This window comes from Anser anser (assembly GCF_964211835.1).
Source record: "Anser anser genome assembly, contig: HAP1_SCAFFOLD_127, whole genome shotgun sequence".
Classification (NCBI taxonomy): Eukaryota; Metazoa; Chordata; class Aves; order Anseriformes; family Anatidae; genus Anser; species Anser anser.
Genome location: NW_028153864.1, coordinates 212537 through 228698, shown reverse-complemented (window position 1 = coordinate 228698; position 16162 = coordinate 212537). Strand labels below are relative to the sequence as shown.

Genomic DNA, 16162 nt, shown 5'->3' with positions numbered 1-16162 from the left:
AATCTGGGGGGGGGGGCTTGGGGAGGGGGGGGGGGAGTCCTGGAGAGGGTCCTTAATGGCTTGGGGGGGGGGGGTCCCTTAATATGCCCGTGGGGGGGGGGGGGGGGGGGGTGGTCCTTAATAACACGGGGGGGTCCTTGGGGGGGGGTTGGAAGGGGTCCTGGGTCCCCAATTCCTCGGGGAGGGGGCTTGGGGGGGGTCCCCGGGGGGGTCCTGGGTCCCTGCGTACCCCAAGGTACATGGTGGGGGCAATGGGGGGGTACAATGGGATGGGGGGGGGTCTGGGGGTGCACCGGGGGGAAATGGGGGGGTACATGGGGATGGGGGGGTGAGGACCCCCCGCCCCAGGGGGGGGGGACACGATTTTTTGGGTGGGGGGGGGACACGGGGGGGTCATATTTGTGGGTTTTCGCCTCCCCCCCCCTCCAGGTGTGGCTGGAGCTGGCACAGATGCTGGCGGAGGGCGTGGAGGAGGCGGCGGCGGCATTTTCGCAGGTGGGGGGGGTAAAAAATGGGGGGGGTAAAAGTGGGGGGGGTGGGGGTAAATGGGGGGGTGGGGGTAGATTGGGGGAGGTCGGGGGTAAATTGGGGGGGTTCAGGGGTAAGTTGGGGGGGTTCAGGGGTAAATTGGGGGTTTCAAATTAGGGGGGTGAGGGTAAAATGGGGGGGTTAAATGGGGGCTGGGGGTAAATTGGGGGGGGGACCGGGGGTAAAATGGGGGGGTGGGGTAAAGTGGGGGGGTTGGGTGTAAAATGAGGGGGGGGGTTAAATGGGGGAGCCCAAATTGGGGGAGGTGGGACAAGGGGGGTGAGGGTAAAGTGGGGGGGGGGGTTGGGGATAAAGTGGGGGGGGGTAAAATGGGGGGGGTGGGGGTAAAATGGGGGGGTTGGGGGTAAAGGGGGAGTAAATTGGGGGGGTTGGGGGAAAATTTGGGGGGTTGGGGTTAAAGGGGGGTTAAAATGGGGGGGGCTGGGGGTAAATTGGGGGGGGGGACCGGGGGTAAAATGGGGGGGTGGGGGTAAAGTGGGGGGGTTAAATTGGGGGATAAAATGGGGTTAAAAGGGAGGGTCCTTAATGGCTTGGGGAGGGGGAGTCTTAGTAATCTGGGGGGGGGGGGGCCTTAACATCGCCAGATGGTCTCCGAGGAAGGTAACTCCTCTGGGGTCTCCTTAAACAGGGGCTGAGCTGCTGGGGGCACGGCTGGATTTGGGGTCCCACAGGTGTGACTGTCTGGGAGACCCTCAGCCTCATTCCCCCTCCCCATAACAACCCAGTGGTGAAATTGGGTGCTGGGGATTTTTCGTTATCTCACTTTGTTGAGGTCCTGCCTCGTGTCAACACACTGGTGGTGAGTGGAAACCCCTTGAGACCCAACCCCTTCCCGGCCCTCTCCTTCCCACACCTGCTCCTCCTATTTTGGGTGTGGGTCAATGGTATTTTTGTAGGGTTTGCAGCTGGGGGCAGGTAGGGAGGTGGAGACCAAACGTGTTTTCCCAGTGGCTGCTGTGGAGGAGCATCAGCGACGGGTTTTACCCTTCACCCTTAGCCTTTTCAACCCCCCTTCCCCATTTCCTATTTTCATAAATTACCAAGTTGCAGCAAAAAAAAATAAAATTGCTTGAAAGCACATTAAGGACATTTCTGCCGGCATGGCAAAGCTGCCCAGGGTGTGGAAAGGGTTTTTGCAGTCTCCTTTCTTTCATCACTTCCCGCAGCGGGACGCAACCTTGTGCTGAATCCCAAGGAGATAAAATGAGTCCTAGCCCAGAGACATTTCTGCTTTACGAGGTCCCCTCTGTGCTTTATTGTATTCCTTGAAATGAAAGCCAGTTTCTTTTATTTGCGTGGAGTTAGTCCCTTCTGCCTCTGCTCCTTGCACCTCACCTCCGTCCCCCCTGCCTGTCTCCCTCTCTATCCCCCAGCCGCAGTCCCTGCCCCGACCCTCTGGGTGCTGCAGGGACAGAAGGAATATTTCTTTGGAGACGCTGTCACGCTGGTGTGCACCACTCCCCCCAGCATCACTGGGAAGCTGACGTACCAAATTTTTGGCGAGGCTGGCTGGGCAGTTTCAGGATTTAGCTCGACGAATAACTACACGTTTGAGTTCGTCCTCTCCCGAATGCAACACAGGGGGCCGCATTTCTGCAGCTATTCCCTCAAGCAAGGTCGGAAGCAGCTCATATCCCCAACCAGCGAAAAACTGGTGATCAAGATTGGAGGTGAGCTGTGTGATTTCTTTATCTTTCTCTCTGCTTTCTCCCTCCTCTCTGAGAACTATTCAGATGCCCAAACGTGGGTGTCAGCTATCGCCCCGCAATGTGACAACTCACCTGGAAATCAGGATTGGTGGGCTTTGTGGTTTAACCCAGCCCATCGCCAAAATCAGTAGGATTTCTGGGTGGAGGATTTATCTTTCTGGGACCAGCATGGTCTGGAAGGTGGCTGCCACTGGCGCTCTTCTCATGTCGTGGCAGGAAGCCTACAATCCCAAGCTTTGCTGCATGCAGTGGGAAGGCAAACAACTGGAGATCCGTTTGTGCTGTCCTTATTGCTACGTCTCCATTTATTCCTCCCCTTTTCTCAGACCACCTTCCCCAGCCCCTGCTGACGGTGGAGTCCCCGCTGGGAGAGGTGATGGCAGGAGATCTCCTGAGCATCATCTGTAAGGCCCCTGGAGACGCCACTGTACGGAGGTTTCACTTCTACAGGGATGGCCAAGAGGTCCTCCCTACGACAGAAGGCTCTGAGGACAATGCAGCAGATCACGGGGGCAATTTAAGGACTTCCATGGTCCTCCAGCTCCCACGTGCTGGTCCCCAACAGAGTGGAAACTTTACCTGCAAGTATGAGGAAAAAAAGCCTGAGAGGTGGATCCCGTCCTTCACAAGCCAAGCCGTGTCTATCAGTATAAATGCCCAAAAGAAAGGTGAGCTGGCCATCCATCCACCCACCTAACAATCTGTCAGTCCATCCACCACCAACCCATCCACCCACCCAGCCATCCATCCATCCATCCACCCACCCATCCATCCATCCAGTAACCAGCCCATTAAACCATCCCTCTCTCCATCTGTCCATCCGTCTGTCCCTCCCTCTCTCCATTTTTTCCTGAAACGATTCCATTCCAGTCCCTGTACGTTCCTCTCCAAACTAGCTGATTTTTGCACCGGGCAGCTGCTCTATCTATCCGATCACCATCCTTCTGTCCATGACTCAGCCCACCCAGTCTTGCACCCACCTCTCCCTCCCTCTCAGCCCTTCCACCACCCCAACCACCCCAAACAAGTATCGAGCATCCCTCTGTCCACCTTTATGGCTCAGCAGCCTCTCCTTGGCCTCCCGAGCCATTGTTCCCAAATTTCTCAGTGCCTCCTGCAGAGCCAAGCAAGCGGGGAAAGTCTTTGGGTGTTCAGCACTCAGGACCTGAGCAGAATGCCTGGAGACGGAGGGGTGGGGAAAGGGAAAGAGAGATGGTGGCGGAACGATGCTCACAGCCTTCCCTCCGTCAGCACGCATGAACTGTGTCTACATCTCCTAACCTGTCCCACCCTCTTGCAGGGAAGAGCTGCTTCCTTCTTCTACGGCTCCTGGTTGTGGGCGGCTGCTTCCTCACCATCAACAGCCTCATCCTCCTCTTCTTCTGGGCCCGGGGGAGAACCAAAGGTACACCCTGAGCTGAGGGGGGAATCGCCCCACCTTTGGGCTCCCCACCACCCACCTCGCTCCTTCCCGCAGACGCCTCGTTCCTGTCTGGAGCCAGCCCTGCCGGGATCTCCCAGCTGCACGCCAGATCCCCACACACCCTTCAGGAGGAGAATAAGTATGAGGAACACTAATGAGAGGAAGATGCTGTGGGCGATTCCACCCCCTAAAGACCGCTCCCTGCTGAAGACGCATCCCAAAAGACTGGTGTGCAGCCAAACAGGTGCTCACCTGTGGGAAAACAAAGCAAGGAACGGTTCCTGGGAGGATGAAAGAAGTAGAAAGGGGTCGTTTCACGTGGTAGAGGGGAGGGAGGAGACATGGACGTTGTCGGGAAGGGTGATTGTGAAAGAGAAAATGAAGAAAGACCAGAAATAAAAATGGAAATTGTGAGGAAAAAGAAAGGAGTGAGAAAGGGTGAGAAATGAAATGGAGAGACAAACAGTGTGAGTGAAAAATGAAAGCATGGACAGAGGCTGAGACAGAGTGAGAGAGGGATGGGGAAGAAAAGGGATGCCAGGAGCATCGAGGAGGGCACGACGGTGGGAAGAGCAGGTTGGAGAGGTGAAGGAGAAGAAAAAAGGTGGAAGGAGAGCCCCCAAATCAGAACAAGCCCTTGTGCGGGTCATTAACTGGATGGCCACCGCTGTCACCTCGCCTGGTTGTCCCGGTGTGTTAGGGATGTTAGGGCATCCAGGGAGGGGTGGGAGAGCCGCTGCAGGTGGGGTGGGTGGCTGGGGGCTCTGGTGTTTGGGCTTTTGGAGGGGAATGTCCCATAGCCCATATACGTGGGAGCTGTGGGGCTGCAATAGGAGGATGCTGGAAATGCAGAGACTGGGAACGTGTGAAAATGTGGAGGTGGCATTTGAGCCCCTGGGGGTGGCGTACAGGGAACTGGGGGGATATTGGGGTGGGACGTTAAGGAGTGAGTGGTGGATATTTGGGGCATGTGCGGGGCTATGGGATATGGCATGCCACCAGCACTGGATATGAGGGGAATGCAGGGATGTGGGGAAGCTGCGTGATCAATACGGGAACCTGAGCTGATGGGGGCGCGCTGGGAAATCTGGCTATGGATGGCACTAAGGACAGGGGGCTTTGGGGATACGGCAGGCTGCTGGGGAGGGATATGGGGGCAGGAAGGAGATGGCGACCCTGCCGATGGGATACAGAGCGACTTTGGGGCAGTATGAGGCTGTGAGATATGAGGATAGCGGAACCGCTCTCTCCTGTCCTCCGCGGCCTTATCTCCACCTCGCAGCCTTCCTTCCCCTCCAGCCTCTTTCTGCCATGCCCTCAGCCCCCGGCAGCCAGCAGTGGATGAGAAAGAATCGATAGAGGGGAGGGAGCGTGCTGCCGGGCCATGAGGTCCCAACGCTGCTCCGTGACACCGGGAGGGCTGCGAGGTCACAATACCTCTCGGTGATGCAGTGCTGGGCCGTGACATCCCGACACCCCATTGTGACGCTGGGCCAGCCCACAGGCACTGCTCCGCACCGGTCCTGACAGCAGCAGTAGCTGCAGCTGCAGCGGCGGTGGTGGAAGCATGGTGCGAGTGTGGGGAGCCACGGCCCCTGCCTGCGTCCTCTTCCTCCTGCTGGTGGCCCTGTGTGCCCGGGGTGCCCAGGCTGCGCCATGGCGACCACCGGGAGCAGGTGGGTGGGCAGGGCCGGGGCCAACACCAAACCCTGGGCGGCATGGTGCTGCGCGGCACGCGTATGGATGGAGGGGACGGGGACGGGATGGCAGCAGGGCCGGGCGGGCACCGCGGGCAGGGGGCAGGCAGGAGGCAGAAGCCCCGCAGGGTGGCACGGTGGGGCCGTGGCTGCTGCGGGGTTGTTTCCTGCCGGGGGGGCCGGGAGCGGCGCTGGGGCCGAGAAGCCCGGGTCTGAGCCCCTGTGGGGCTGAGGCCGCTGGCCCCTCTTGGGAAATTTCCACCTGCATCTTTGTCCCGTGACATTGCCTCAGCCCCCTCAGTCACTGCAGGGTGCTGGGGAAGAGGGAGAGCACAGCATGCCATGGCAACGTCTCTCATCTCTGCTTGATTTTAGATGATGACGATGTTGGCTCTCGATATCCAGCTTCTCAGCTGGATCATGGTTTGGAGCCTCAGGAGGATCCCCGAGGTACGTTGCGAGTGTGCTTCCTTGAAGGAAGATGGCTAATGGGCTGTAATAGTTTATTCAGGGTCTTCCAAGCGCGTTTGTGCCGTGAGGGGGCTTGCACAAATGAGCCCTGAATATTTCTTCACTTGGAGAGATGCCACCCCTGCCCCTCTCCACAGAGAGGGAAGAACCCAGGCTTTTCTTCCTGTTTGGGCCATGTCATTACCTGAGCCCCAGCCAGTGCCTCCCGGTCACTGAGGAAGAGGCAGGCCCCAAGAGGCAATGGAAGCTCCCCTTACCTGTGTCTGATCCCACTTGTGCCCACAGGCAGTACTGGTCAAGTGCCTCCATGGAATCCTGCTCCTGAGCCTGCCAGTATGGGTCCCACAGGTGGTAAGTTGTCCGTGTTCATTTCCTTGCTGTTTGTTAAGGGTTTGTTGAGCTAGCTCAGCAAGGGTTCAGCTGCTCACTGGCCAGGGGGCTTCTCCATGACAAACATGGATGATCATTTTTCCCGGGGTCTGCACGCTCCCCCTGCAGTGGGGTCTTCCTTTGTGTCCAGCAGAGATCTTCCCGTAAGAAACACCTGAGGGGCCACATCTTTGGCGGCGTGGTCCCTGCGGGGTGTTGCGCACAGCCTGGAGAGAGGATTTGGGAAGAGGCCAAGAGGGAGCCTCCAGCTCAGCAGGCCCCTTTGCGGCTTTGGAAATCCTGGCTCGTGTCTGGGTCCCACATCCTTGCCTGAGCCCCCTCCAGTCGCTGCAGGTCACTAAGGAAGAGGTAGATCACACCATGCACGGGGAATGTTTCTCTTCTGTGCTTGATTGCAGCAGTTCTCGTAGGCTCTGGCTACTCGACACCTCAGCCTGATGTGGACCACGAGCCTCAGGTTAATCTGCCAGGTAAGTCAGCGGAAGGCAGGAGCATCTAGGTGCTGCAGAGCCAGCAGGCACCTTGCGCTTGAGTTGAGACCTGGGGTGGGCACGGGGAGGGCCCTTCTCCGGGCAGCTCCACGCACGCTTAGTTTGTACCAGCACGGTGCCACTGCAGGCACCCAGCAACTGTTTGCAAGATGCTCTGGAGTGGCAGGGAGAGACGAGTGCCGTGGAGCAGTCCCCTCTTTGAACCGCATTCTCTGTCACTCTGGTCAGAAGGAGTATGTTGGCGTAGTTCACAGGAGGGACTCCACTTGTGTTTACAGATGGGACTGAAGGCGAAGGTGATCCAGGCTCCCAGATGGGTTCCAGGACTGAAGCTCTGGGAGATGGCCTGGGTAAGTTGTGGCTTTTGACTTCCTTTGAGAGCTGCCAGCTCAAAGCCCAAACGTCAGCCAGGCATCTCTGCAGGTGGGAGGGTATAGACCGGCACGTGTGTGTGCCCTGTCAAGGCACGAGCCCTGGTATGCTCTCCTACTGAGCTATTGATGTAGATGGCGCTGGGACAGAAACTTCTCACGGGGCTTTGGTTGCAGAAGTGTCCCCAGGGAGGGCTTTGCCAGACCCTCGGCTGCTTCCTGCGCTGGAGCCCAGCTGGTATCCCAGGGGTGGGAAGTCATTTCACTGACTTCACAAACGAAGCCCTGGTCCTCCAAATTGCACTGGTGCCAAAGTTAACTTCCTACTTTCTGTTCAGGTCCTCTAACAGCGAAGGACAATGCTGAAATAAGAAAATCTTCCCCAACATCCCCTGACATCGTAGAGGATCTCATAAAGGAGTTAGAGGAGGCAGCACATGGTGGGTATATTTCACTCTGTCCGCCATAAGACTTGGGAAGCTGAGGTTCTAAATCCATGTGTGGACACACCGTAACCTGCACAGCAGGAAGGGATGGATCAGAGCGGAGACACTCAATTTCACACCTGGCAGGCACTGGTGAGCGCCAGAGAAGGCCGAGAGCCTCTGCTGCCGCTTGTGGGTCACGCCGTGTCCCAGGGGCAGCTGCTAGCCCAGCACTACCATAAGTGGTCCGAGCTGTTCCGTGCAAACATTGGTATCCAGCCAGCAGCAAAGGGCTTCTGCTGAACTTGTGTTCAGCTCCTGCACAGCGCTGCTTGCAGCTGGGCGAGTTCAAGGCAGGAGGCACAGCCCAAGCAGTCCTTGCTGTCTCATTTGCCGGGAGACACATGTCACTGCAGGGGAAAAGCACCCTTGGCGCTTACCTCAGTTTCAGCTGATTTAGCTGTCCAATTCTAGTTGGGTTTCAAATGACTTGGCTGTGCTTCTCCTCTTGTTTGGGGACTGTGGGCTCTTCCCTGATGCCCACAACTGTGCCCACAACATGGTTCAAGAGCTTGCGGCTCAGCCTGATGTGTGTGACTCTTGCCCTTCCCATGGGATGGAGTCAGCATGATGGGATGGACATGCTTCTCAGAAGGGCTGTTCCTGCCTCTGAACTGGATGCAGCTTTTTTCTGTCCTCTTTGAAGGCACGAATTGAGCAACATCTTGCAGTGTGCCAAAAATGCACTATGTGCGATGTGAACAAGAAGATCTCCTGCAATCTCCTGGTCTCGCAGCAGGCCAGATTTTGCTGTCTGTGCTGGTAGACTGCCAGGAGTCGAACACTTAGATTTTTCTTTGTGAATGACATGTTGTTTGGAGTAGTGAGTACCTCCCCCAGAAGCCCAGGCCGTAGCTTCTAAACTTGAGGGATGTCTTTTGAGAAGCACTACCTTTCAAAGATACCGTCCTCGAAAGGAGGAGCGGTTCCTTAGGGTCACACTGTCCTGCTTTCTTTCTAAAGGGCTGGTTAGAGAGACTGTGCCGAAGAAGGTGCTTTGGCGAGGAAGCGGTCGCACGCTGCCGCTCCCTGGCAAAAGAACAGAGCCAGTGAAGTCAACTGCCCCACCAGGTAAAGGCTGTTTCTTGGTCATCCGCTGTCACCAACCAGAACCAGCATGCGTGTGCAGGTTCTTGCCCTGGTACCCGCTCTTGCAGCTCATGTCAGCAGCCAAACCCAAGAGTGTCAGTAGGCAGCAAGTGTTGCAGAGGAAGGCAGGAGTGGCTCCCTGAGGATGGCTGTCTTCCCCGGGCTGTGACAGCATGTGAGAGCAGTGCAGCGGAGAGACGCTCACAAAGCTCTGTGGCTGTGGCTAGAGAGGGGTCACCTCCCAGCGCACCCAGTTCCCAGGGATTTTGGAACCTTGCTCTTGGGGGAACGAGGCCGTCAGAAGCCCATTGAGCAGACGATGGGAAACGGGACCCCTCCTGTGAGCTGAGGCCCAGAGTGATGCCCTGACCCAGTGCAGATGGGGCACTGCCTCACTGGCACTCCTGGGCTCCCGAATTTTGTTCAGTTTTGTCCCTAAGGCTCCGAGTGTGCCTCGAGCAGCGAAGGTGGGCAAGCCCCCAAGACCTTTTAGAACTCCAAAGAGCTGGGGGAGCAAACCTGAGACACTGGGCCCTCAGCATTATGGCAGGGAAAACAAAGGATGGAGGGAAAACAAAGCTGAGAGGCAAAAGCGAGGCTCCAGAGTGCCTTGAGTTGCAGTGCCTTTGGCAGATTCCCCAGCTTCTGCTGAACCTCAGGAAGCATTGCGGCCTGAGGATTTTCACTTGCTCAAAGATGCTAACCAAATGAAACAGAACACTTCCTGGCAATGCCAGACCTCCGGTGAGATTACCAGTAGTGCGCAGAACACAGCAATGTCCACAATTGTTCTTGCAGGCGTGGATGGGGAGAACAATGCAAACACTGCGAAGCCCCAAGATTTCCGAAGTTACTGCATAGGAGGCCGTTACTGCATAGGAGGCGCTGTGGCATTCTTGGTTGCCTTCCTGCTTGTGATAGCTGTGTTCTTCATGCTGCGTGCTTATCCGGCGTTGGAGGCAGAAAAATCAGTGAGTTGTTGTTCCCCCGCTCCCTCTCCTCCTCTCCCCCTCCCAAATTCGTTACCGTATCTTTGTCAACGTTATTATGTGGCTGCTGCCAGCCAGGAAGCAGTTGTCGTTAGCGTATTGTGAAGTGAGCAGTTAGTTTTTGACCAGACTCTTCTGAAATTTCTGCTGTCCAGTGCTTTAGGTGGCCTCTAATTCCTGGGCATTCTGTTCTGGAGCCCATTTTTCTGTTGCTGGTCTTAGCGAAGCTTGGCCCTTCCGCAGCAAGAGCAGAGCCAGGGACAGCCGTAGGCAAAGCGAGGTCAGGAAGAGAAATGCAGGAGCTGAGAGAGGGTGCCATCGGAGAGAGAAGCGCAGCAGTGCCAGTTCCCCCCCAGCACAAGGCACCCTGTTCTGGGATGCCCTGAATTGCAGGTGTCCGCCTCAGCCAAGGTGTGCCAGCTACTGGGAGCATGGGGATGAGCCCTGCCAGCTGCGGGCATTGCCTTGGAGAGGGGCAGTCGGTGTGTCACAGCCGCACCTGAGCGCTGCCAGCGTGCGTGTCCTCAGCACACACAGAGCTTGTGTGTTTAATTACACATCCCAAAGAGCGGATGGGCAGCACCTCCCCGAACAGGGAGCCGAGGCCGTCACCTTGTTGGGCCAGGGCCAGGGCCGGGCAGGGAGCTGAGTACTGGTCCTTGCAAGGCGCTCTGAAAAAGGGCAGCCGGTGGCTGTTGGGACCCGGTCGTGCTGAGCCCGGCTGTGGACCCCTGTCTCTGCGGGGGCCAGGTCTTCTTGCTGGGACAGCACGTGCAGAGCAGGCAGGTCAGGATGGCTGGCGAGGCGCTGGGGAGGAGACAAGCTGGGGCAGGATGTGGAGGGGAGCAGAGTCCCAGCCGAGGGCACAGGGCACCCTGTTTTCTGCACAGAGCACTGTATGCCCACAGCTCACGCACAGCCGGGTGCCTGCACCCTGCTGCCTCGCACCCGCCTGGCACCGCAGCCGCAGCACGGCCTCAGCAAGTTCCTGTCTCCGCAGGCGCCTCGCCGCAGCCCAGGCAGCCCAGACATTGACACCCGCAGCCGCTCCGTGAGCCCCTACAGGCAGCCTGACCACCGTGGTACGCCTGAGAGCCAGGCCCGATGCCAGCAGCCACCATCAGTGCCTGGAAGAGCGGCCCGCCTGCCACCAGCCCGGCCTCCACGGCCCCCAAGCCCGGCAGCGGATCAGTGGAAGGTGCACGACCGGCCCAGCAGCCCCCAGTCCTCGTGGGCACAGACATCACCTCCACGGCCCCCTCCACCCTCTTCCAAGGGCTGGGGCAGCCCCCCCCGGGGTGCAGCCTTGGCCACACTTCCAATAAATATTGTGTAATACAGCACAGCAGTCCGGGTCTTATGTACAGCAACACCCAGGAACCCACAGCAGGACTTTGTGACTGATCGAGAAGTAAGCCTGAGGGTCCTCGGTGCTGGGGGTCAGCCAGACTGCCCACCATGCAGGGAACGCAGGGGAAGGGAGCTGGGGAGCAGCACAGCAGGAGCAGACAGAAGGGCTGTGAGCGCGGCAGCGACCCTGCACAGCGCTCACCCGAGAACCCCCTGCTCAAACTGGCAGTGCCGCAGCCACACACAAGCGCGGGCCCTTCCTGATCCTGGGCCGAGGCCAGGCTCCCCACAGCCAGCCCTCCTCAGGTCCTGACCCTGCACGGATGGCCGATTTTGGCCAGGGCGCCCCATGCCAACGCTCCCACGGCTCAGCTCTCCTCAAGGGGTACAAGAGAAAAATCCCAGCTCATTGCCCAAGTCTCCCTTGTGCTGGGCCCCACAGCTGGATGCTCTGCTCTGGGGAGGGGGGTTTCACGAGGGCACAGCACACGGGGAGAACGGCTTTTCACTGGTGACGATAGCAAGATTGAGTGGCTGAGCAATTACAAAGACAGCTCTTCCTTTCCGTAGCATATTCTCCCCTTTTTAAAGGACAGGCTCAGCTCAGTTTTTACCAGATTGTGGTGTTTTTTATTTATTTCTTTACATCATGCAAACAGTGTGTAATATACTTCTTTTTGCTGCACTACCATCCTGAGTGGAACAACAGCTATTAAGACTAGAGGTAGAAAGAGGCGACTGAGGGGAGGCCTCACGGCGGCCCTCAGCTTCCTGAGGAGGGGAGTGGAGGGGCAGGCGCTGATCTCTTCTCTCTGGGGGCCCGAGGGAACAGCACGGAGCTTCATTGCCTCAGCCCCCTCCAGTCGCTGCAGGTCACTAAGGAAGAGGTAGATCGCAGCATGCTCCACACACGCTTACTTTTGTACCAGCACGGTGCCACTGCAGGTGCCCAGCAGCCGTCTGCAAGGCGCTCTTGAGTGGAAGGGAGAGACGAGTGCCGTGGAGCAGTCCCCCGATTCTCCCATCAAAAAGTGCCCCCATTCCGAAGCCTTTGGGTACACCTGAACTCCCCTGGGGAGCCTTTATGCAACCCCACACAACAGGACTCTGTGCCTTCTCTCTCTCCAGACCCTAACCCTAATTAAGGCCCCCCCCATAGCCACTAAGACCCCCCCCCCCCAAGCCATTAAGGATCCTCCCTGGGACCCCCCCAACCCCCCCCCAGGATATTAAGCCTAACCCTAATTACACCCCTAATTAAGCCTGTCAACCCAAGCCTTTGGGTAGACCTGACCTCCCTTTGGGAGCCTTTACTCAACCCCACACACAACAGGACTCTGCGCCTTCTTTCTGAACAACCCCGACCCTAACCCTAATTACGCCCCTAATGAAGCCTCCCAGCAGCAGCCTTTGGGTAGACCTGCTGTCCCTTTCTCCTCCCCCCCCGAACCACATCTCCCAGCACCCCCCGGCGGGCCGTTCCCTCCCAGCTCCCCCCGTTTCCACCCCGTTTCGTCGCCCTGACGCCATCTCCCCGCGCCATGAAGCCTCCCCCCCGGCCCCGCCTGGTCCCGGCCCGCTTCGCCGAGGCCCCGGCGGGGAGGCCCCGGGCCGCGGCCTGGTCGCTGCGGGAGAAGCGATCGCTGCTGGCGGCGCTGCGGGCCCAGGCCGCCCTCGGCCTCCCGGAGCTCCAGGCCCGGCCGCTGCGGGAGAGCCTCCCCCGGCGGAGCGAGGCCGAGGTGGGCCCGGGGGGGGGCTTAAAATCCATGGGGGGGGCCTTAATATCCCAGGGGTTCCTTAATATCCCGGGGGGGGGCTTAATGGCCCGGGGGGGGTCCTTAATATCCCGGGGGGGGGGGAAGGGGGCTTAATGCCCGGGGGGGGGTCCTTAATATGCTTGGGGGGGTCTCAGGGAGGGTCCTTAATGGCTTGGGGGGGGGGAGTCTTAGTAATCTGGGGGGGGGGGGGGGGGCCTTAACATCGCCAGATGGTCTCCGAGGAAGGTAACTCCTCTGGGGTCTCCTTAAACAGGGGCTGAGCTGCTGGGGGCACGGCTGGATTTGGGGTCCCACAGGTGTGACTGTCTGGGAGACCCTCAGCCTCATTCCCCCTCCCCATAACAACCCAGTGGTGAAATTGGGTGCTGGGGATTTTTCGTTATCTCACTTTGTTGAGGTCCTGCCTCGTGTCAACACACTGGTGGTGAGTGGAAACCCCTTGAGACCCAACCCCTTCCCGGCCCTCTCCTTCCCACACCTGCTCCTCCTATTTTGGGTGTGGGTCAATGGTATTTTTGTAGGGTTTGCAGCTGGGGGCAGGTAGGGAGGTGGAGACCAAACGTGTTTTCCCAGTGGCTGCTGTGGAGGAGCATCAGCGACGGGTTTTACCCTTCACCCTTAGCCTTTTCAACCCCCCTTCCCCATTTCCTATTTTCATAAATTACCAAGTTGCAGCAAAAAAAAATAAAATTGCTTGAAAGCACATTAAGGACATTTCTGCCGGCATGGCAAAGCTGCCCAGGGTGTGGAAAGGGTTTTTGCAGTCTCCTTTCTTTCATCACTTCCCGCAGCGGGACGCAACCTTGTGCTGAATCCCAAGGAGATAAAATGAGTCCTAGCCCAGAGACATTTCTGCTTTACGAGGTCCCCTCTGTGCTTTATTGTATTCCTTGAAATGAAAGCCAGTTTCTTTTATTTGCGTGGAGTTAGTCCCTTCTGCCTCTGCTCCTTGCACCTCACCTCCGTCCCCCCTGCCTGTCTCCCTCTCTATCCCCCAGCCGCAGTCCCTGCCCCGACCCTCTGGGTGCTGCAGGGACAGAAGGAATATTTCTTTGGAGACGCTGTCACGCTGGTGTGCACCACTCCCCCCAGCATCACTGGGAAGCTGACGTACCAAATTTTTGGCGAGGCTGGCTGGGCAGTTTCAGGATTTAGCTCGACGAATAACTACACGTTTGAGTTCGTCCTCTCCCGAATGCAACACAGGGGGCCGCATTTCTGCAGCTATTCCCTCAAGCAAGGTCGGAAGCAGCTCATATCCCCAACCAGCGAAAAACTGGTGATCAAGATTGGAGGTGAGCTGTGTGATTTCTTTATCTTTCTCTCTGCTTTCTCCCTCCTCTCTGAGAACTATTCAGATGCCCAAACGTGGGTGTCAGCTATCGCCCCGCAATGTGACAACTCACCTGGAAATCAGGATTGGTGGGCTTTGTGGTTTAACCCAGCCCATCGCCAAAATCAGTAGGATTTCTGGGTGGAGGATTTATCTTTCTGGGACCAGCATGGTCTGGAAGGTGGCTGCCACTGGCGCTCTTCTCATGTCGTGGCAGGAAGCCTACAATCCCAAGCTTTGCTGCATGCAGTGGGAAGGCAAACAACTGGAGATCCGTTTGTGCTGTCCTTATTGCTACGTCTCCATTTATTCCTCCCCTTTTCTCAGACCACCTTCCCCAGCCCCTGCTGACGGTGGAGTCCCCGCTGGGAGAGGTGATGGCAGGAGATCTCCTGAGCATCATCTGTAAGGCCCCTGGAGACGCCACTGTACGGAGGTTTCACTTCTACAGGGATGGCCAAGAGGTCCTCCCTACGACAGAAGGCTCTGAGGACAATGCAGCAGATCACGGGGGCAATTTAAGGACTTCCATGGTCCTCCAGCTCCCACGTGCTGGTCCCCAACAGAGTGGAAACTTTACCTGCAAGTATGAGGAAAAAAAGCCTGAGAGGTGGATCCCGTCCTTCACAAGCCAAGCCGTGTCTATCAGTATAAATGCCCAAAAGAAAGGTGAGCTGGCCATCCATCCACCCACCTAACAATCTGTCAGTCCATCCACCACCAACCCATCCACCCACCCATCCATCCATCCATCCAGTAACCAGCCCATTAAACCATCCCTCTCTCCATCTGTCCATCCGTCTGTCCCTCCCTCTCTCCATTTTTTCCTGAAACGATTCCATTCCAGTCCCTGTACGTTCCTCTCCAAACTAGCTGATTTTTGCACCGGGCAGCTGCTCTATCTATCCGATCACCATCCTTCTGTCCATGACTCAGCCCACCCAGTCTTGCACCCACCTCTCCCTCCCTCTCAGCCCTTCCACCACCCCAACCACCCCAAACAAGTATCGAGCATCCCTCTGTCCACCTTTATGGCTCAGCAGCCTCTCCTTGGCCTCCCGAGCCATTGTTCCCAAATTTCTCAGTGCCTCCTGCAGAGCCAAGCAAGCGGGGAAAGTCTTTGGGTGTTCAGCACTCAGGACCTGAGCAGAATGCCTGGAGACGGAGGGGTGGGGAAAGGGAAAGAGAGATGGTGGCGGAACGATGCTCACAGCCTTCCCTCCGTCAGCACGCATGAACTGTGTCTACATCTCCTAACCTGTCCCACCCTCTTGCAGGGAAGAGCTGCTTCCTTCTTCTACGGCTCCTGGTTGTGGGCGGCTGCTTCCTCACCATCAACAGCCTCATCCTCCTCTTCTTCTGGGCCCGGGGGAGAACCAAAGGTACACCCTGAGCTGAGGGGGGAATCGCCCCACCTTTGGGCTCCCCACCACCCACCTCGCTCCTTCCCGCAGACGCCTCGTTCCTGTCTGGAGCCAGCCCTGCCGGGATCTCCCAGCTGCACGCCAGATCCCCACACACCCTTCAGGAGGAGAATAAGTATGAGGAACACTAATGAGAGGAAGATGCTGTGGGCGATTCCACCCCCTAAAGACCGCTCCCTGCTGAAGACGCATCCCAAAAGACTGGTGTGCAGCCAAACAGGTGCTCACCTGTGGGAAAACAAAGCAAGGAACGGTTCCTGGGAGGATGAAAGAAGTAGAAAGGGGTCGTTTCACGTGGTAGAGGGGAGGGAGGAGACATGGACGTTGTCGGGAAGGGTGATTGTGAAAGAGAAAATGAAGAAAGACCAGAAATAAAAATGGAAATTGTGAGGAAAAAGAAAGGAGTGAGAAAGGGTGAGAAATGAAATGGAGAGACAAACAGTGTGAGTGAAAAATGAAAGCATGGACAGAGGCTGAGACAGAGTGAGAGAGGGATGGGGAAGAAAAGGGATGCCAGGAGCATCGAGGAGGGCACGACGGTGGGAAGAGCAGGTTGGAGAGGTGAAGGAGAAGAAAAAAGGTGGAAGGAGAGCCCCCAAATCAGAACAAGCCC

The 16162-nt window shown here is 57.5% G+C and overlaps 2 protein-coding genes across 3 annotated transcripts in view; both read left to right on the top strand.

Annotated features, from left to right (window-relative positions):
* The window catches only part of LOC310891293 (adhesion G-protein coupled receptor V1-like), a gene marked incomplete at its 5' end in the record, with an annotated part of 63912 nt that extends 59806 nt beyond the window's left edge, over positions 1–4106 (top strand). Inside the window, 6 exons of the mRNA XM_083853554.1 lie at positions 430–495; positions 1178–1348; positions 1923–2219; positions 2585–2926; positions 3559–3663; positions 3736–4106. The remainder of the gene's footprint in view (positions 1–429; positions 496–1177; positions 1349–1922; positions 2220–2584; positions 2927–3558; positions 3664–3735) is intronic.
* Positions 4107–12386: 8280 nt separating this feature from the next.
* LOC310891279 (uncharacterized protein) lies at positions 12387–15950 on the top strand. Of its 2 annotated transcripts, XM_083853542.1 has the most exons (6): positions 12535–12753; positions 13046–13216; positions 13791–14087; positions 14453–14794; positions 15403–15507; positions 15580–15950. In XM_083853542.1, exons 3-6 carry the CDS (start codon positions 13988–13990, stop codon positions 15678–15680), a joined length of 648 nt encoding a protein of 215 aa, XP_083709668.1. In that variant the 5' UTR covers positions 12535–12753; positions 13046–13216; positions 13791–13987; the 3' UTR covers positions 15681–15950. The 2 variants fall into 2 exon arrangements, with proteins under 2 accessions (XP_083709667.1, XP_083709668.1); XM_083853541.1 differs by lacking the exon at positions 13046–13216 and having other exon boundaries at positions 12387–12753.
* The last annotated feature ends 212 nt before the right edge of the window (positions 15951–16162 follow it).

Bases quoted from the DNA above. Each gene is read 5' to 3' on its own strand.
- LOC310891279 (XM_083853541.1), top strand. From the start codon at position 12,402: ATGAAGCCTCCCAGCAGCAGCCTTTGGGTAGACCTGCTGTCCCTTTCT. The intron at 14,795-15,402 runs GTGAGCTGGCCA...ACCCTCTTGCAG, and splicing joins TATAAATGCCCAAAAGAAAG to GGAAGAGCTGCTTCCTTCTT. The intron at 15,508-15,579 runs GTACACCCTGAG...TCCTTCCCGCAG, and splicing joins GGCCCGGGGGAGAACCAAAG to ACGCCTCGTTCCTGTCTGGA.